General features: G+C 36.4%; 2 protein-coding genes across 6 annotated transcripts in view; both read right to left on the bottom strand.

The window, feature by feature from the left end:
* LOC129263804 (ras and EF-hand domain-containing protein-like) overlaps positions 1-4812 on the bottom strand; it is a 33431-nt gene extending 28619 nt beyond the window's left edge. For 2 of the 4 annotated variants that reach the window (XM_064100924.1, XM_064100925.1), the window contains exon 1: positions 3792-4812. In XM_064100924.1, the coding sequence (XP_063956994.1) occupies positions 3792-4225 (434 nt within the window). In that variant the 5' untranslated portion in view covers positions 4226-4812. The remainder of the gene's footprint in view (positions 1-3791) is intronic. The other 2 variants (XM_064100922.1, XM_064100923.1) reach the window with 1 other exon arrangement.
* Positions 4731-22255, bottom strand: LOC135154528 (EF-hand calcium-binding domain-containing protein 4B-like). 2 transcript variants are annotated; one of them, XM_064100927.1, is made up of 5 exons: positions 21484-22255; positions 16835-17109; positions 10673-10866; positions 9414-9601; positions 4731-4812 (listed from the first exon to the last, which is right to left on the bottom strand). In XM_064100927.1, the coding sequence occupies exons 2-5, from the start codon at positions 16845-16847 to the stop codon at positions 4752-4754; spliced, it is 456 nt and encodes a 151-aa protein (XP_063956997.1). In that variant the 5' UTR covers positions 16848-17109; positions 21484-22255; the 3' UTR covers positions 4731-4751. The 2 variants fall into 2 exon arrangements, with proteins under 2 accessions (XP_063956997.1, XP_063956996.1); XM_064100926.1 differs by lacking the exons at positions 16835-17109; positions 21484-22255 and adding an exon at positions 15101-15349.
* Positions 22256-22417: the final 162 nt, after the last annotated feature.

Raw genomic sequence — 22417 nt, 5'->3', positions numbered from 1 at the left:
TAAATGGGGAAATATTGAACGAAATCAGAACTATTAGATTTGTGACGTCATGAGATAATAGACGGCAAATTTGGACACCGTCAGACGAGTAACCCAAATATGAAAACCGTGCTATATGTTCAAAGTCCGATCTATTTGTCATTCTGCTAATTTTGCAGCTGGTGCTGCCGGCGTGATCTATTTGGTAAACATTATCTAATGCATCATTCCATCAAAATGTAATGTAAGATAAACAATTTATGACATTTCTATGTTTGGCTTAATTTGAACAAAATTATGATGACATGCACATCGCGAGTAATAGGTAAAATGATAAATCCATGTTTTCACTCATTCATGATATATTTCGTAGTTTATGATCATTGAAGATCCACTATTTAATAAAACGCATTTTTTTATTCGATTATAAAGATGCTACCTTCATGTATACAGTAATTGAGATCTTAGAGGTTTACTGAATAGTGACAGGTTTTGAATTACAAAAAGAAATCTTTCGTGTTTTATGAAAAGAAATACACTCATGTTGATATAGCATTACATTGCCTCCAAGATTTGGAATATTGTGCACATTGGGGCTAAACAAAAGCGAATACTTTTTTTTGTTTTATGTCCAATGTTATAAATTTGTCCGTGTTATGCTAGTTTGATATTTATTTCTCTTTTTTAATGGAAAGTTATTAGTTATGGGGTGGGATTTAACTATTCTAAAACCTTCTTCAAAGAGTAGTGTATTATGATAACTCTGTTGAAAAGTAGATTGCATGTTAAGTTCACAAAAAGATAACGACTAACAGGGAAAACAATCTACATACGTATATAGAATAAATATTGCTTTGGTATAGAATACGTAATACGTTTATAATATCAATCCGCGGGGGTATCTCCATCACTGAATATACTGCTCCGTAAAGATGTGGAAGGGGATACTAAAAGTATAATTCTATCATTTTCTTATTTATTCATTTATTTATTCGAATAAAAATGAACAATCCCGAAGTTTACACATGAACCCATTGCTACAGCTAAGATTTTAAATTTTGTGACAGCCTGCATGTTTGGGAATGCATTGCTAGTTGTTTTAAAATAACTCCTTCTTTAACTCATGGTATGACGATACAATGACATTTCATATCTCGGTGTATACTGATAATTCTTATGCATGCTATACAGGATTAAATATAAATATATATATATGTATATTCGCACACACTTCATCAGAAAGGTATATCGTGTATTGTGTGTACAGTAAATACTCGGAATATCACGTTTATGTATGTATTATGCATGAGAAAGCTCCATCTGGCGTCAACGGCCGTGACAGGGTTGGATATTATTTAATATCCCACGCATTGGTGGTGCAACAGGAGGGGGGGGGGGAGGCATTGGCACGGCCGCCCATTTTGTTTTTACTTGATCAAAACATATTAAAAGGGTGTTTGAAAAATGAAATCTTTCATTTCAACCTATCGTAGAACCCTAAGTCCTTAACCCTAGAGTTACGAAACAACTCGGCAAACTTTATTCTTTTTTGTACCTTTGGAGTTTTTTTTCTCCTTTGTTTTGGGTTATTTTTTTACATGTATCTGTGTGTGCTTACATGTAACAGGGGCCTCTGGGAGGACAGTGTGCGTCACTGATGAGGCTACCTTGTATAAACAAGTCTTAACTATAAATGATAATAACGATGATGATGATGATAATAATAATAACAGTAATATATAATAATAATACGAAAGAAAATGAGAGTAACAGTAAACAATTAAAAGAAAATAACAAATATTTATATTCAGGAAGAATATCCAGGCGACCGGGCCGTATGAATTTATAATACACTTTTGTGTTTCAATGAGAAACATTTGCGTCACTTTTAGCTATTCTTTCACCCCCTCCCCCTTAATCAGAACATACTTGCGCCGCCCCTAATTTCATGGTACACCGCGTACTACTTGCTGAGTGTAAATGTGCATAAATTACTTTGTAAATGGTATTACGCAGGCATATTGCTAAATTTGTCATGTTTGTGGTTGGTATATTTGTTTAATTATTTACTTCTTTGATTTACAATGCTATGTATGTTTAAATTGTCACTTCCCACTCTATATTTTGGTGTTAATAGTTTCTGATGTTAGATATTTTGTATTTTGTATTTTTGATGTTGTTTGTTGTTGTTGTTCATAGTTATCTTGACATGTATTTTAAACTGCATGGCGCCTTTGTAAAGCAGTTTTAAGAACTGAACAGGCCTACCCTGCAGTATAAAATGAATAAAACAAAATAAATAAATAAATACATTTCTTGACGGTATAATCTAAGCCGAAATCGGTAGCAAAGTTATAAAATAAACCGGCTCGTAAAAGCAAAGAAATAATCCTTAATGCTATTTTATTCATGATTTTATTATTTTTCTTTTGGTTCAAGCTACATAATGGTTAGTTCTCACTTGTACTTTAACTTTTTACAGTCTTAATATTTAAAATCGTAAATTTTCATTTAGTGAGCCGTGGAGGTAGGTAGGATATATCCCAAAGTCGTATATTTATAGCGATTCCATTCACCCCTCATACATGTCATAATCACAAGCTTGATTGAGATGGTGGGCAGAGGTGGCAAGGTGCCCTATCCTCCCCGACACCAACAAAATTTCGATGACTTTTTCTTACCCTTTTCCCTTTTTGAGGGAAAAAGAAGGGGTCGTCAGAAATGATAAATTACGTTTAAGTGCTCCCGGATTATCATCATTATTATTATGTACTCTTTGTCAAGAAAATTTTGGCCCTACTGACAAGGTTTTCCATATTCGCTCCTCCTCTTTCATCAGCTTTTAGATTTACATCGACCTATATCTTTACATTTTACTCAAATATATAGCCCTTATCATAATAGAATAACATACAATTAAACCCGATAAACTCAGAAAACTAAATACATAAACATAAATACCATATAAAGTTACGATTATTCTGCTTGTATTGTTCATTCATATTGTTATGTTTATTTGTTTGCTTGTTATGTTGAAAATATCTGTTTACAGGGCCCCTTGGAAAACAGTAGCCTGAATACTGACGGGGGCACCCTGTATAAATAAAACGAAATAAATAAATGGATAAATAAATAAACGAGTAAATAAATAAATAGATAAATCAATAACATTATTTATAACTTTCATACCCACTATATGTTGTATTCTGCTTATTCTTCCATAAAAAAATATATGTTTTAAAAGTTAAAGCATCATTTAATTTTTTTTGCGCATTCGTTTAAAAATGTAGTAAGGGATAATGAACTCAAAAATTCATAACTCGTTTCTATAAGGACCACCGCAAACCTTACGATTGCCTTGCGACCTGATTTTCGAATAAGACGTCATAAATGTTCCCCGAATTATCATGTTGATATTGAAATATGGAACGTCTTACTTTGCCTTGTTTTAAATCATAACTTGGGTTCATATTCATGGAAATTGTAACTCTTCTTATGATTTTGACATGTAAATGTAATGACGTCGTCTTATTGTAATGACGTAAAATAAAACGTACGATCAGTGGCAGATCTACATGTACGGGGGTTTAAAGGGTTATACCGCTCCCCCCCCCCCCCTTGGGCTGGCAAGTTCAATTCAATGCAATTCAATTTTTAATGTAATATATTGTAACTCTTTATACTTGTATTGTTATTATCTATGAATGCATTTGATTGTACTGATATTGTATGTTTTTTTACTCAATATGTGGAAAATAAATTGAATTGAATTGATTTTTTTGGAATTGAATTCTGCCGTATATAGTACGCACCTTGGAAGAAGAGTAACGCCCGGTCCGAGGCTGGTCACCAGGCTTTGCCACGCCGTGTAGGCTTGGTTAGCCTTCCCATCTCTACCAGTCACGGTATTATTGTTCTCCCCCTTCTTCTGCCCCCTCTTGGACCCATCGCTACCCCCATCAACTCCATCTTGCCCCCCTGTCGACACTCCTCCACCACCGCTACTGTTGGCCTTGACCTTCCGTCGGAGCAGCTCCTCCACCCCTTGGAAGCCCTGCTCGAACTCCTCAACGCTTATCTTCCCGTCGCCATCGGTGTCGAGCTCGTCGAACACGCTGCCGAGCTCGGCGTCGGTGATCTCCAGGTCGCTGCCGAGGCAGAGATCGCGGAGGTCGTCGTACTCGATGTATCCGCTCGCGTTGAGATCGCAGACTTCGAAGAGGTGTCGGATACGTGATTCGTCCATTATTCCTTTGTAATCGTGTTTCCCAGAATACCAATCGCCTACATCCAAAAATATTTACTTATCCATATGACCCCATTTTCAGGATTGCCACGTTTCGTTGTTGGCGTTGTTGGGTTTTCTTTTTAAATATAGATTCAGATGAGCTTTAAGATGAAATTGTGGTTAATCTAAGGAATGCTGAAGACAAAACAAATGTTTCCCCTTTCTTTCCACTATTTTTAATAGAGTAGTAAACGATTATGCTCGGATCCTGTGCAGACTGTTCCAACTGCAACATCAGCTCAACACTTGGTCTACGTCACCAGCAAAACTGGAATGGCGTAGCAATTATCCAAATGAAACAGACTTCATCTCAAATAAATTAAACAAACTACTAGAGCCACTGGATCCACTTCTGGGATTCATTTCCAATGAATGGGTCTATTTCCAAAATAAAAATCCAAATTCAGGGCAATATCCTTCTTTTCCTTCTTTTCCTTCTGCGATTGGCTGCAATTTCAACTTGTTTCAACTCCAAATTAATATGCTAGTTCCACAAGCTGATACATGCCGCTCTGCATTCAATCAAACACTGGCAGGGAGCACACCTGTTGCGAGATGTTGTGATTAAGAACGGACACACTTCGTATGACGACGAGGAACAGTAATACGACACACTGGTAATTAAAAAAAGAGGACCTGTTGCATTGTTAACCGACATCCGTGTTTCACACTTAAGTAAGATTAAAGGAAATGTTCACTTCTCGCAGCGATGCAGCTCTGATGAAAATCTATGTCGGTATTGTATACTCTCATTTTGAAGCGAAAAAAAATGAAAAGGGGTTGTTTTTGTCTACCCGTTGACTTTATATGAACATTTAAATTTGTATCAAAAATGCAAAAATCTGAGAAAAGTGGGGGGTTTTCGACCTAGAAACGCGAAAATTGGTTATCATGGAGATGAAATATTTGAGATATTATTTATGGAGGGGAAAATATAAAATTCGTTTGGGTGTTCTCAGATGGTTGTTTCGTCTTGTTTAAGGATCTTTTCAATGTACATGCATACAAGCACGGTGCCTCCCTTCTAACGACTTGTGACACCCCCCCCCCCTCCAACCGTCTAAATGTCAATTGGTATATACACTTAACTCAGAGTTTACACTGTTAAACCTCAGGGTATTGACATTTCTTGAAAACAGCAGGGCATACATGTATATTAACGCACGACTGGTGACGTAAATGATATTAGTTTATATCTCCATGGAGACCCGCATTCATTTTTAAATGTGAATAATGTAAAAATATATGACTATTATGATAAATAATGATAATTTAATGTTTATCTCTCAAAACAATGTTTCTAAGCGTTGCGTATATGTTTTAACAAGGCTTCACTGACATTCTCACCGGGCGCTCAAGCATTCAAGGAATCATTTCCTACCAGGTACCTATTTACTACACCTGGGTGGAGAGTGGCAAATGTAGATAAATGCCTGTCCAAAGAACGCAAGTGCAGCGATGGGATTTGAACCGCGGACCTTGTGGTGCAAGGTCCGGAGACCTACCCACTGGGCGACAATACATCTACAATAGGCCTAGAATGACTATTGGCTAGGCGCGTGTGTATATTCTAAGTTTTGAAGCAGATACGAACTAGCAGGTTTAAATGGCACCAAATCCTCAACCTCTCAAACCTGGCCAGATGCCTTACCCATAATGCAACATTCTTAGCAGTGTAGTCTTGTAATATAGGCCCACTTCGATGATAACACATTATAATTCACTACTCAATATCGTCTAGTAGCGAACTAATATATTCCTCTCAATAGCATTATAGTTTCTCTTTCAAAAAACCATAGCCCATTTTTGATAACTATCTAAAAAGAAATAATCTTAGGACGAGCTGAAACAGTATTGGTCATTTCGCCCATTCTTTAACATTTAAAGTCAAATATTTCTTTAAAAGGTAACTTTAGAATCTGCCGAGACCTGCTATTGATAAGATACAATATAGAAGGTATATAATATTTCAGTTTTTTGTATTGTTTGAGGTGTGAAGTTTTAGATGCTATAAACTGACAACAATCCTTTATTATCCGTCGTAAGTGTAGCTGGGCATGACGTGATATTTGTTGTATTACTCAAACTACACACAGCCACATTATGCATGGCAAACGTTTATGTTACGGTTACACCTTTCTGACACACTCTAGGCCGATTAAAGCTATTACGTTATTACCAATGACATACCATCGGTCGGTTTGGAATCGGTTGCATTGGTGTAACTGTAGCATAAACGTATACTCAAATGCAAACAGAAACACGGTATATGTATTCCGTGTACAAAAATTGTTAGGCAACAGGTGTTCATGTACAGAGTGTCTCAAAAGAAAAAAAGCAGTGTCAGTATAGGTACAGGGTATACTAGTAAGGGAATGGTTATCATATTGTGAGTATAATGATGACGATAACAAGGATGACGAAGTAGTGATGCTCCGGATGATGTTGAGGATGATGATGGTGGTGGTGGTGGTGTTGGTGGTGGTGGTGGTTGTGATGATGATTGTGATGATGATGATGATGATTGTGATGGTGATGATGATTTTGATGATGATGATCATTATCATCTTCATCATGATGATGACGATGGTGATTATGATGATGGTGAGGATGCTGATAATGACGATGATTATGATGATGGCGAGAATGCTGATGATGACGATGAGGATGATGATGATAGTGATTACTACTATTTCGTACTCTAGACATCTTTACAGTATGGGTGTTCAGTGTTTTCACAGTGCAAATGTAATTCACACTTCTAAAATGGTGATTTCACATTGTGGTCCACACTGTTAACATATTGTGAAACACACTGTGGAACACTTTACAGCAGGAGTATATCAAATGCATGAAGTAGCATTCAGACGATAAAGAAAACGTGATTGACTATTAAAATGGTCAAATTTAACTGTGTGAATATAGTTTCGCATTGTGTTCCACACTGTGAACACACTTGCTGTTGGACACAGTGTGGAACAAAGTGTTTTTTAAAACTAAATAGGTTCATTATTGCGGAATGAAATAATCGCTAGAGGGTATTCATTTGTCTCGCAATCTACTATGGTCAACAAGGAAATTCGTGATCACTCTCGCAAAAAGTGTTCACTAGCTTTCTAGGAAATTCGTGATCACTCTTGCAAAAAGTGTTCACTAGCTTTCTAGGAAATTCGTGATCACTCTCGCAAAAAGTGTTCACTAGATTACAAGTTCACGAGCTTTCGAGTGCCACTGCAACTCTTTATCAAGTCCCGCGTTCGTGCGTACGGTCCTGGGGATTGGTATAAATAGACTACGTTATCAGATAATTTTCGTCACTTGATAAAGAGTTGCAGCGGCACTCGAAAGCTCGTGAACTTGTAAGCTAGTGAACACTTTTTGCGAGAGTGATCACGAATTTCCTTGTTGACCATAGTAGATTGCGAGACAAATGAATACCCTCTAGCGATTAATGTGTTTTTTCTTCACCGGAAATTCCTTAATGTACTAGCATTCAGGCGCGAAAAATATTGTATGGTTACTGCTCATATTAATTTATTGCACATTTCTAGGAATCCCAGGTTCCTAAATTTGGTATAGCCGTTCTTTTAATACAATGGTTACAAAAAATACTGTATTTCTACTTTTACGTTGCTCGGTGTAATTGGCAAGGACGATGATAAACAGAGCGGATTGAATTTTCAATGTCAATAAAAGCAAAACCCGCTTGCATATTATATCATTATTATGTATAACACCTGTCACAACCCACTTGTTAAAAATCCAATTAAATAACATAGTAACACTATACTTATGCTGAGATCAAGTATCGAATTCAATCAAACAATTATGTGTAACTGTGTAAGCTGACAATTATATTATGGAGAGAGAGAGAAAAAAAAAGAAACTCCATAGCAGCGAGTGAAATTAAAAACGTACACTATTAATCTATTATTATTTTGTTGGCTTTTTCAGATGTTTTATTCTTATGTATTTATATTTAAGCTCCATGAATATTCGGAATTAATCTCGATCGCTGGATGTAGAGGATTTTGACGGTATCCAGTTTAAAACCCACCTCACACCTGACGACTGGTATGCTACCAGATCGTGGAAGAAATGGCACTTCTAACAGTTAAATATATATATATATAATACACTTGTATATTATTATATAAAATATAATACACTAATACAATTTTCAAAAATAATTTATCAAGTGTACGTCACCAGAAGATGGCCTTGCTGCCATTGCGATTATGAATTAAATTCGCTTTCATACTTATGCAGAGATATGACATAGCCATAAAATCTTATTTAACTATTAGTTGATGTGACAATGCAGATCTATGGGCCCTGTTTCATGCGTTAATTAATCCTCTCATCCACTCATTTATATTTGTCGAAATTCGGGTTATTATGTTCAAAGCCGAGTAATAAAAGGACATAAATAATGGGGGGGGGGGGGAATTGGAGGCGGAAGGGGGAATGCCCTCATTATTCTAGCAATGACGGTTAAAAATTATCACTTTTATTTACCATATAATTTATATCCAAATATATGACAATCCGAGCTTAGACAATGGAAAACATAGACACAACCAGACAATTTTGGGGGCATTTTTTTTTTCGTATTACGTTTGGCCCAATTGCCCTTGTTGCATGACGGTGTTCAAAATAAACATCAATCATTCTCAGATCTAACAGTGTAAGTAAGGTATATGCCTTCCCTTTCATCTTTACTTTTTCACCTCTTGTCTTCATCAGTTTTTACTTCTTTATGGCAATGTAATGATTCATTACTATGATTTGTAAAAGTATACGGACATTCTCGAGTAAGTAGATAGTTGCTCTACTTATACACCTGAAAAGCAGTTTTCTCCTATTCATCTTCGTTTTGTTTTCTTGTTAAAAGACGATGATATAAAAATTATATTCAAGTATAGTTTCTATTGTATGCAGATTTAATCCCGCCCATTTTTTTAATTGATCATTGATAACAGATGTGCATTGCTACTTCTGTTCTTAATCTGTCAAATAAGTCATGTCTTAATACATTTAAACAGTGCATTATTCATAACATTTCAAAATAATAGATTTATTACTTACTGAATCAAACTTAATTGTCATCATCACAAATACCACGTATGGATATTATTAGACTCACCATGACACGAGGTCAAAATCAGGTCCCAATTGTTGCAGAAAGACCTCAAATTCTTCACTGTCATAATCCTGTAGATATTGCTGGCGCCGCCTACGACGGCTGACGGACAGGAGAGCTTCACTGACACTGTGGAAACCTTCAGTGAAATCGGTGATACTGATTCGCCCATCACCATCTCCATCTAAAGCCTAGAATTTAAAAAAAAATGGAAAACATAGAAGAAGAATCATTTGAAGGAGGGCCGAACTGACCAATCGGTGTGGGTGATTGTGAAATTGACAATTCGTCTACTGCCAACTCGTCCACTCACCACTTGGTCTACTTTCATTTAGTCTAATGCTATTCCATCCACCAACATTTCGTCAAACAATCATAAATTTGGTCCGATCATCACTTCGTCTAATCACCATTTCGTCTATGACCATTTCGTCTCATAACCAGTTGTTCTAATATCATTCCAATTTCATTTTCGTTCATTTTGCACAATTAACATTTAGTCCAATTAGACCAAAATGGACTAAATGACGAATGGACCAACTGGTTATTAGACGAAATGGTGAGATGACGAATTGGCTATTAGACCATGTGTATAGTGGACGAACTGATGGTAGACCAAACGATATTGGACGAGTTGGCAATTGGGAGAATTTGCATAAGACGAATTGAAAAAAACGGGTGATCGCTTATTGACTGTTTGTTATAAATAGCTAGTCGATATTCCTTTTGAGATAATACAGAAAATAAAGCAGCCAATAATTTAATTTGTATAGATAAACGTGAATGTTTTTTTTAAAGGAAGGGTACCTTTTTTCAGCTTGGTAACAGGATTATTATTTGGTGTGAAAATCTTTCAAGTGGGCTTATATTTTGTAAGACTATATTGCTCGGGATGTCATGGTTAGAAACCTGGCCAGCTATGAGAAATTGAGGACTTTGGGTGGTGCAATTAAGGCTGCTAGTTAAGGCTAGGAAGTAGGTATATTTGACTCAAACCTGGCACTCTTTACAAGGCAGCTAGTCTTTGCAGAATATTCGAGACATCGTTTACGGTGGGATAATGTGAAAAATACTTTAAGGTACTCTCAGATCAAAGAAATAATTACTCGTTTAGTGTCCACTTACCAGCATGACCTAAACAAGTAACAGCTAATCTTTCTTCGATCACACAGTACCTTAAACTATTTGTCACATTGGAGGCCACCGCCCCCCCCCCCCCCCCCCCACCTTCCAATATTCCGATTTGCAGAATCACCACTGACCTCAAATATATGCTCGAGTTCATCTCTGTCCAGATTCTCGCAGACCATCTCCAGCTCTTCCCATTCGATATACCCGTTACCATCCAAATCACATGCATCAAACAACTGCTGAATGGCCTCTGGACTTGGACCACCGTTGGTGGCGCTGCCCATATCTGTAGGTGCTTCCAGGTTATCCGATGACGCCCTTGAACCTACAAGAAAGTAGATTAAACAAGTTTACAATGGATTCTGGATTCTTATAACCTACCAGGGATATCCCTGAACCTACCTTTATGTCGAGGAAGGCCGGGTTACACCGGAAACGAATAAGCTGCGAATCCATCCGAATACACGTATTTGGGTGGTTATGGGAGTATTCTGGTCTCCTTCCGTGAATGCGAGAAAATTCAGCAAGGATTCAGAAACATTCGAATCCACCGGAACCATCCGAATTAGGACTAATTCGGCTAGAATCGGTCCGAATTTTATTCGGGAGAATTCGGTTTTGGTGTAATCCTGGTTTTAACCGGTTGCTCACTAAAACGGGATTTTCCCTACGAAAATACAATTGGCTCAATTGGCTTTAAGACATATGCTAGTCAATGTGTTAATGCTACTATGAACACGTATTAAAACAATCTAACTTGTTTATGCTACGGTCACTTACAAGAACCGGTGGGTGTTTCATAACGCTGTTGGTAAATTATGAGCGACTGGTGATCCTTTCTTGTTTCAAATTAATATGCGCCGAATTTTCATTGATGATTATTCAGCACCTAAGAAACGATCATAAGTCGTTTGTTAAGTCGCTCGTAACTTACAAACAGCTTTATGAAACACCTACCTGCACTATTGTCCAACCTAATGCGTGACATTAGAAACGATGTAATAAATTTGGATGGTATGGGGGGGGGGGGGACGCATTCACCAGTGTGGCTTTCGCATAACATAAATAAGATTAATCTAATACGTGTTTATGATATCATTAACACATTGAATAGTAGATCTCTTAAATCCAATTGCCTTTGCATATGGATAGCACCTTTAGTAAGCAACTCGTTAAACTGAGATATTACTTTATGTATGTATTTATTTATATGTATATATTTATTTATTTATTCATCTATCTATTTATTCATTTATTTATTTATTTATTCATTCATTCTTTTATTTATTTATTCCTTTAACTTATTTATTCATTTACTTATTTACTTATTTATTAATTTATTTGTTTATTTATATATTTATTCATTAGAATATAATTTAGTCAGTTACAAAAGATCAGCATAAAAACAGTTTTTCATCAATGACCTGATGATAACAGAATCAAGATTTTAACAAAAATAATCAATACCATACATGTAAATAAAATCAAATTCTTAGTCATTATCTAGGCAATGATTAGTAACATGAACAAACAACTAGTTTTACATATATGATAACACGAAAATGTCTAAAATGCTAAAGTTATCAGAACGGAAAAATATAGTTATAAACTGCAAGTCGTATTTATCACTGATAAAAACCACTGAAATGAAAGTCCTGAATTAATAGGGGCACTATAGGAAATGGACATTTGGGTGAAACAATGACTATAAATCAATAGTGTGCGTAAAACAACATATTAAACAGTGTAAGATTATACAGATAAGTAAGATGAATAGCATAATTATGTTCATATTCGGCAAATATAACTCCATTCAAGCAATCGAATTGAAGTATGGAATTAAAAATGCTAGGCTATTCACCATGTTCACAACTCTAGCTAACCGCCCATTCACACGGTAAAAAAAATCGTAATTTGAATGATGATTCCAATGAAAATTAAGGCTAATGGCGAATTTTGAGTACAATACGTGTGAAACCAAACTAGAACATGATTAGAATCACGAACGCTAATCACAGTCACGATTACAATAACAATCATCATTACAATGATGATTCAAGATTCACGTATGGAAAGGCCTTCTATCTAACCGCCCTTTCACACGGAAAAAAAAAATCTAATTTGAATGATTCCAGTGAAAATAAGGCTGATGACGAATTTTTAGCATGTGTGGAACCAGACTAGAACATGATTTGAATCACGAACGCCTGCAATCATCATTCAAGATTCACGTGTGAAAAGGTCCTAACATAACTGGGTAAATGCTCAAACTCATTCACTGGTGTAACATAATGCAGTTGTAGGTAAAGAAGGTCAGTGAATGGTAAAAGGGTGGGACCTAAATGTCATTTTGTTCTGTCTAGAGGAACCGATGTTGAAGGAAATCAATATGATGATGATAGCCAACATCACAGATCTGATCTTGCAAACTTTATCTCAACAGTCGTGTCAGACCAAGCATCGGCGTACAGAAGGGGGTGGGGCTTGAGGGTGTGGACCCCAAAAAAATCACAACTAAGAAAAAAAGGAAAGAAAATGAAAGGAGAAAGATGAAATATGATATTATTTTCTGAATATTATGTTCAAATCTATCACGAAATTAGATACTTTGTACATGTATTGAAAGGGTCAAAAGGTTTGCTCTCTCGCAGCGTTTTTTTTTTTTGGGGGGGGGGGGTGTTGAAATTTTACCCCATACGTCACGTCAGGGACCCTCAATTTTTTTGTTTTACTAATTGTAAAGCATTGAAATCAAATACACGTTATCTTGGCCTTATTGGTGATAAATATGGCTTTCACAGAAAGGGTAGAAGAAGGATATCTTGAAAGAAAATTAATGGTTCCACTGAACAAATATTAATACAAACACTAAAAACTTTTCTTCTTCTTCTTATCATCCTCCTCCTCCTCATCACTGGAAAAAAAATATTGGGTAAAATCTTAACCAGCACGAGGGTAATTATGTGTCCAACCAATTTTGGGAAGTATTTTACCCAATGTGGGAAGCATATTGTCCAGTAAGGTTAAAATAAAAAGCAGCAATTACTTTAGAATGGGCGTAATTTTCATCACACTGGATAAATAAAAATTCCCAAACGAAATGCCCAATGTGGGTTGGACAAATAATTACCCTCCTGGAGCATTTTACTCAATGTTTTTTTAGAGTGCAGTGTATGTCTATCAATCATATAGCATTTACGTTACTTTAAAATCATCATCGCAATGGACACATCAAACAAACAAAACAAATTGATATAAAGTTAAAAGTGTTCAGAACTCTTCGTGAGAAGCCGTCGAGAGGCAAATAAGTTATTAACTTTAAATGCCTACATCCAAGGTATTATAAAACACTCACTCCCTCAGAGAGAAAAAAATGCACAACTAAGAAGAAGAAAAAAAGAATAAAAATGTTAGTTAGCTTTTAATGTTTTGACAAAATCCACATTATTAGACCTTAAGGGACTCGTTAGGAAGGATTCAACACATCACACAGCAAACGCTGATGTACCTGACATGGTATTCATGAAATGGATGATGACGATAATGAGGGGGAAGACAAAGCTTGCTTTGATCAGGATATCGAGGATCAATGACCACGGAAGGATGACGAAGAAGATATAGATGACGATCACGGTTGATGGATTAAATATGGAAAGAATCGGGATCATGGGTGGGGAATCGCTTCGTGAGAGATGACAATGAAATGGACGATGATGACACTGAAAGAAATCGCTGGATGGTGTCACTATTGACTGATGGCTAATGGAAAATGAACATGATGAAAGGGCAATATTATTATCAGCAAGCTAAATAAGCTCATTATACGCATAGAAAAGTACATATGTTGAAATTCTGCAAATATCAAAATACTGATTTTGCTTCTTTTTTTTTTTTATTGTTGCAAAATCAACACAATTGTAACACCGCCCCTCCCTAATCTAGACAATTAATGATGGTTATGTGAAGTGAAGTGTTTGGTAAAATAAGTTTTCTTGTTCTTTTTTCCCTATCCATTCCTCTCCAAATTAATATGATTACAATATGGCCAGATATGACAGAATTTATAATAAAGACAGGATTCCTCCTAAGGTGACTAAGAAAAAAAAAGTAGATTGGAAGTAAAAATAAAACAAAAAATAAAACAAAAACAAAAACAACTTCAGTCAGAGTGCAGTGGACTGACTGAAAAAAAAAACTATCGAGGCAAAAATCATTCCTTCAATTCCAGATCTAATTGTCCCAGCAACCCCCGTCCCTAACACTGCCGCCCCCTGCCTTAACCCTTCAACCCTCACCGTCATTAACATTAATGAATTAATGGCATTCGCCGTCGTTGTCGTCCAAGTTCGATATGAAAAAATGAGATGAATTATGGCCTTCAAGGTAAATTAAAGATGCATGCATTCAAGGCATTATACTTCGACTACATTAATATGATATTATAAAAAAACATATCAATAGAAGGATTATACATGTAGATTTAGGAGCTTCATGTACATGGTGTTATACATCATGTACATATATAGCTTTAGGAGCTTCATGGATACGGGACTACATACCGTCGTTACAGGGTATCAAAAGACGCAGCATCGTCGAGTGGTATATATTCCAAATTTATTATGATCCTCCAAAACGCACAGTTCCAAACGGGAAAACAAACCATATACTGAAACAGCCCTGCGTTTCTACGAGAACATAGGCATCATGTGTTGCAGACAGCCGCCAGCATTTTGAACAAAAACACCAAAGATTTCATGTGGTTTTACCCCAGGGTCGAGCGGTTTTGAATAAGATTTGAGTGCGTTTCTTCATACAATGTCCCAACTTGCGTGCAGTTTTCTTCTCGTTTTTGATACCTGAGTAATCACAGATAGATTTTTCGAATAGAACCCCCGAGCAGTACATGAAAAGAGGTACAAGGCGATTGAGGTGAATAGGCGTGGAGCCACGATCTTAATTCTTTTTTAAAGTTTTAATCAATAGTTTCTTGTAAATCGATCGCTAAAGCGCCTTAACTCGTGTTTGGGGGCAATGGGATAATCCGTGTATTATCAATGCTAGAGTGACGTGGGTGTGAATAGGTATGTGGAAGAGGTGTATGAACTTGTTTGGAATAAACAAGCCCACATAGCTAAATAGGCCAGCCCGGCTTTTCTGATATTTCGCTGTCGAATATATGGGGTGTATACCCGGGGGAGGGGGCAGTCAAATGTATTGCGCTACACATGCGTGACCAAATTATTTCCAAACATCCCCTAAACGAGTTTTTTTCTCTGTGTGCAAAATAACCCCCTAAACAAGTTTTTCGCGGGCTTTATTATACATTTTGGCCCCTAAACAAGTTGTCGCCAGAATATGACCCCGGCGAAAAACCTAGGGGAAAAACATACCCTAAACACGCTTGGCTAGTCTTAAAAAAAGCTTTGGAAAAAACATACCCTAGCTAAATACGTTTGACCCCGCTCCTTCTTCTGTCTTGTGTTGAGTTGGCAACAGTCAGAACAGTCAGAACAGTCAGAACATTGCACAAATAGCACATACTCAGTTTTCGAACTTATCCAAGCTAGGAAGACAACAAGCTAGGAAGACAACAAGATAGGAAGACAACAAGATAGACCTGGAAACTTGACTGCAGGAACAACTGTATTTTTCCAGTAGATGCAGTATAAACGGTATAAAGGTATTACTATTTTTCAATACCATTGCTTTGATTTGGAGCTGCGATTGACCATTGACCAGTCTTTCAAAACCACCCTTTTGCTTGAAAAACGGTGTTTTTGATACCCGCGTCCAAAACAGAAAAAAAAACCTGTTAACACACTGTGAGACACAGGTTTCTTTCCAGTGTGTCCTTCCCAGAAGGGGAAGACCATACACTTGCTGAAATTACACAATATCGACTGGACTTGCTTTCAAATACTAATTTATTTAGCGAACATATAATTAAAAAAACAGCAAAAAGCAAAGACATAATAAAGCCCCTCTCTTTCACACGCGCGGAGCACAACAACATAAGGGAGCCGATCTTATTGTGACGTCACAGGGGCAACGGAAGCGGGGGGCTGGGGGGCTTCAGCCCCCACTTTTTTTTCCAAAACCGTGTACAAAAACGTAAGAATGACCATAAGATTGTGATTTTTTGCATGGTCAGCCCCCCCCCCCACTTTGAAAACCGTTCCGCGGCCCCTACATCATTATGCACTTTTTTCATTTGAATAACAGGTCGAGTCACGAATCCGTCCTCTCCTTTTCTAATATTCCTCCTTTGTTTTAAGTAGACGCTATATACTCACCATAACAAGCCATCTGGGAAACGGAGCTCTCGGACTCCACGTCTAGGGTTCGAATCGCACTATGAAAGTCCTCAGTCCTACATTGATGACGTCATAATTGAGGTACAACAATATGATGTACATGTATTTAGCTTCTTCCATTTCTTCCCTAGCATTACGGTTTAAGTTGTGGCTCGAATCAAATCCATATATTCCAGAGAAAACATTTCCTGACGATAATGTTATCAACAGTCTCGGAAGTCCGATTCCATGCCAAGAGTCATCCTCCAAAAGACCTTTATGTAAAAAAAAGAGATGTAAGAAAATAGATATCATATACTAATATGTCTATCTCAAAACAATAATGCATACACCATCCAAGCCAAGTAAACTTCATATTTATTCATTCATCGTCTTATTTTCTTTACCTATTTATCGATTTTTTAAAGTTCAATTGCTTTCTTATTTATTGAAATATTAATTATTACATTTTCTTTTTCTTGTTATTTATTTATTCATTCATTTATTTATTGATTTACTAATCTGTATTTCACCAGGGTAGCTCATTCAACAAGACTTGATCTTCCATATGGCCATGGATATCAAACAATATACCTACATTCAATTAGAAATATAAGCTTAGAGCATGTTCATCTAGAACAAAGTATCTATGTAGGATAACAGCTGGGGTAATGAAAAGGTCTGGTTTTTGGAATGTCTGTATATTGTTTTCCGATAGTAGTGAAATATTTATCAAAATTTTCGTCTGCAAATATGGGGTTACAAGGCGGTAAACCGTATCCCTCAGTTACAGTGTTTATTACAGTATTCAAACCATACTTTTATTGTAAACATTTGATTAATGATGTATAATTGCAGGCCTGCAGATAAATAAAAACCGTTGCGGTATTTGTTTAACTATTAATGCAGATTTAATTATGGGGGATAGTAATGACAATTGTTTCCATGTTATTTTCTTTAATTCAAGGGCCCGTATTCGGAAGTCGGGTTTAACTTAAACTCGGGTTTAAAGTTGTGGTTTAAGTATGGGAAGCCAAAAGTATCAAAAAAATTTATTAAGTTGTATGTTTCTTATGTTTACTGTGCTCTTTCCTGATGCATCGATGGTGAATAATCTTTTTATACTTCCTAGACAATTATGAATGATTTGAGAGCCAAATGAGCTAAAGTATGATATCTCTACTGTTAGTGATTTATGTAACAATTGGCTCTCCATACTTAAACCACAACTTTAAACCTGAGTTTAAGTTAAACCTGACTTCAGAATATGGGCCTATTATATCCATATTGCACCATTGATACTTATTATTATGTAGATGTTATCCAAGGGTTATAATTTGAAGGTAGGGGAGAAAACTAATTATTACGATTGTTGAATTTAATTGTACTTATGTGCAAAATTGCAACATCAGCGCATAAAGGGCTAAAGGTGATAATGACAGGAACAACACCTTATATGACCGACATACCAAAAAGTCAAATTAAAATGTTAAAGCAGAATCAAAGTCTAAATCGGACACTAATGCAGTAATCATTCCGGCAATATGGTTCTGATCAAAATAAAATAGAAAGCATAGCTTTTCGAAAAAAAACCTGGAATATTGACATGGGGTTTAGCTGAAGTACAAAGAAATAATCCGATGTTGATTAACAGTTATTGAATAACTGTGGAAAACACGAAAACCCACACTTGTCGCATATAATGAAAAATACATATTTCGTGGGAATTTCATGGCAAATTTTGGGTTCTCAGTATTTTGGAACTTAACTTTCCTACTGTTTCATTCACGAACGGCTTTGTGAAACAGCCCACAGACCCCCCCTTGTTTTATTTCGCTTGTTTTTTGTTTTGTTGTTGTTTCTGGCATTTTAAAAGTCCTACCCGGTTGTCAATGTAATCTTAGTGCTTAGAAGTAAACTTATAGTTTTTCTTGTCTCAACTGGATGTTACAAAGCCTGTCTTTGAACAATGTTTGCGTTCTATAGGCCTACACGAAAACTGATAAGCGACCATAATGCAGAGACCCGATTGGATATCATTACGAATAAATGACTTTTACATGACAATTCTTACATTCTTTGAATCATGAATCATATGGAATGTGGTTTTCCCCTTGTTTTGGAGGTGAGATTACATGGCTACTGCATGGAAGAACAGAGTCAGATAGCAAAGTAACTGGTGCCAATATTGGTTTTATAGTATGGGCCATCTGGGCCTCATATGTACTATGTAAAACCCACATGGAACCCATATAGGCCCCACTGATATGTGCAATATGCCCCATGTAAACCCATATGGGACCCACATGGGTAAACCCATAATGAACCCACATAATGAAACCGTGTACATAATAGGGGAAATGAGGTTTCGATCGTTATAGAACGCGGCACGTAAAAAAAATTACAATTTAATAGTCACATCAAAAGCCCATAATTACGGAATCAGATTATGTACAACATGAAAGTACATCGCCGTAAACTTGACAATGTGTTCAAAGTGTGGAACACAATGAGAAATCCCCTACTCGTTAATTTTAAGAATTTCAACAGTATGAGTCACACATTCACATAGTCGACCATGTTAACGTGCTGTGAACAGTCACACTGAGGTGTCCACATGCAGTGTGAAAATGTTGAATTCGAGCAATTTTAAAGTGTGAATAATATTTTCACAACGTCCAATATGTGACACTGTGCTCACAATGTGTTCCTTCCAAGCAAAGCCCGGGGGGCAGCGCGATGTTCGAAATTTCATTTCATTTCAATTACTAATTTTGCTTCAACAAAATACAAGCAAAGTAAAAGTAGTCAACTAATTTGCAATAAATAAGATTGTGCAATCATCACCGCATTTGGTATAAATTAATAGCGTGGGCGTGAGATATAGGCCTATAGGATTATAAACATTTTAGGAACGCACGTTTGCATTGCTAGGCATAAAAATACACCAGCATGCTTTTAAGTCTATTCGTGGCGCCCAAACACTGACTCCACTGCTGCTGGGGCATAACTATTTGGAAACAGAAAAATAAATTGGCAAAAACAGCTAACGCTTTGGAGGCCGATTGAGAACTTTCCAGATTAAACATACAAAATTGCAACACAAATTCTCATGCAACGCTTTATTGTTAAAGTACAGTATGGTATATATATATATATATATATATATATATATGTATTTATATATATGTACATACACACACACACACACACACACACATATATAAATATATATATAAACTCCTCAAAAAAAATAAAGTTTGGAAATCTGATTTTGATCGATAGTCCCTCCTCGGTTGTACTAAATATCACAACGTCTTTAATTAATATTAATGAATAGATCATTTAATTGTTTTTGAAATGATACCCTCCATGATATGATTATGGTTCACAAGGAGGTGCAGTGCCTTGAAATGTGGGGCAAGGTCAAAGTTCAAAAGTTGCAAATGACACAATATTGAAAGTCACTGTTCTTTTTTCCGTGGTGATGAGTGAGTTTCTCAGCGGTGTCTTTTAATTGTTTTCGTGCAGATTAACATCAACATTAACATGGAATCAAACACACCTCTGCACAAGCAAACACATAACAAACAAACAAACCATCACTACATAAACCACAACAAAACATAAAAAATGAAGAAGCAGGGGCTTGATTTGAATGGATTTTCATCTCTATTGACACAGACAAAAGAATCATGTTCTGTATTGACCCTTCATGACTATTTCTGCTCGTTTTGCGGCTTTTCAATTCAGACCTCATCCAACACTTTTGAATCCTGCTCTTTTCGTGATGGCATGATCTTAACAAGCATGGTATCATTTTAAAGAGGATTAAATTATCTTTTGAATGATGTCAAATATGCATTGTGTAAAATTGGAAGTTGGGAGAAATAAATGGCCAAACTCAGATTTCCAACTTTTTTGAGGGGTTTATATATACATGTACATTACCATATTATATAGCACTTTTATCACTTAACAATCTCAAAGCATCTTACAATATGATATTTATTTTATTTATTTATTCATTTATTTTCCACTCGTGGGCTGGATGACCCTCTTCAGCCACAGGCTGTTCTTCTGAGGGGTCCAGTGTACACGTTTAGAAATACAAACATACAATATACAAATAAATACATAATTATATAAAAGAAGACATAAATCAATCCTATACAAAACAACTTACGACTACAAATTACAACTTATACAAATAAAAAAAATAATACAAAAAAGTGGGATGGTGGTGGTGGGGGGGGGGGGGGTAGCATGCAGTAAGGGGGAAATTATAATAAGTGTTGAACTAATGTGGTCCGAAGCATTATCTTGAATGTAGTAAGAGAAGTTTTAGGAGGGATGTACGATACTGACTTGTTCCATAGCTTTTCGCCTTGAAACAAGAAACGTCTTATGCCATATTCAGTTTTGCATGGGGCAGTTCAAGGCCAGTTGTATATAGATTTACGGGAAATAAATCTATCGAATATCGAATATATAGAATACATATAATTCCACTCTTCAAGTACTTGGAGTGCGTTATTGAAAAAAATGAATATGTTTCTAGCTTTTTTAAATAATTGTACTGAAGGACATGAAATAACGTGGCTAAAGGGAAGGCTACATTATTTTAAAAAAATGTAATACACACTTACCAACTGTTACTTGAAAGAGGAAATAATGACCCAAACGTCAAGCACGTCAGATGAATGTTTTGGTCTTTAGACCATAACTAGGTTGATCCGATATAGACACGCTTCTAGAGACTGTTGGCACATAAACCATAAAACCTTTGGCAAAGTTTGTTTTCCGTTTCAAGGTGTTTGTCTTTAAATCCAAAGAACAAATAGACCGAGGTGATTCTATAATGCGATTAGACCAATGAGGACAGTCGAAAAAACTAAACAGATATAGTTTACAAGCCTTAATTGATTCAACAGAGAAGAAATACTCCAAGAGCAGTACAGAAGGTCATGCGGTCTAGTGGTAGAGCATTGGACTTATGATTGTGAGGTTGTCAGTTCGAAACCCTGCTCGACAATATCTCCACTTAAACCGAAAAAAGGCTCAAGAGTAATTTCTCTCGTCTGTAAGGTCGGCCGCAATGACTGATTAAACTGAGAAGTACAATGTTTCGTATGTGATGGGTTATAATAAAAGCTTGGCTATGATGCGGGTTAACCGAGTTCCTAGGGAGAATACTTGAACGGAAACAATATTATTTCACGACCGTTAAGGCGCCATTTCGGAAGCACGAGTCAGTGATATGAAAAAGAGTTAGATTAATAAGCACGTTTTCCAGAGTGTAAAAAGTGTACAGCGATGTGTATCAACTCCGAACCTCGAACTGTAATGTGTGTTTCAAGCACGTATCACTTGGGTGCCACTCTCAGTCAGTACACGCGCTTACATTGTGAGTTAGTCTGCACAAATCTATGAATTTTGCGGTTGATTTTTGCTTTTTATCGCGGGTAATGAAGCGAATATGCAATCACTCCTGCAATACTGTACAACAATGCAGTTTATTAGGCTTTCAGGCGTCCAGACAGGGTGCGCTTGGATGAAATACAAAGCAAATTTTGATTTTTC

Source organism: Lytechinus pictus, chromosome 6 (assembly GCF_037042905.1).
Source record: "Lytechinus pictus isolate F3 Inbred chromosome 6, Lp3.0, whole genome shotgun sequence".
Lineage (NCBI taxonomy): Eukaryota > Metazoa > Echinodermata > Echinoidea > Temnopleuroida > Toxopneustidae > Lytechinus > Lytechinus pictus.
The sequence above is the reverse complement of the archived record's forward strand: the minus strand, read 5'-3'. Positions and strand labels throughout refer to the sequence as shown.

Excerpts from the sequence above, each read along its gene's own strand:
- LOC135154528 (XM_064100926.1), bottom strand. The coding sequence starts at position 15,131 with ATGCTGCGTCTTTTGATACCCTGTAACGACG. Across the intron at positions 9,602-10,672 it reads AACTCGAGCATATATTTGAG|GCTTTAGATGGAGATGGTGA; the intron begins GTCAGTGGTGAT and ends TTTAAATTCTAG. Across the intron at positions 4,813-9,413 it reads GATTTTGACCTCGTGTCATG|GTGTGCTCCCTGCCAGTGTT; the intron begins GTGAGTCTAATA and ends ATCTCGCAACAG.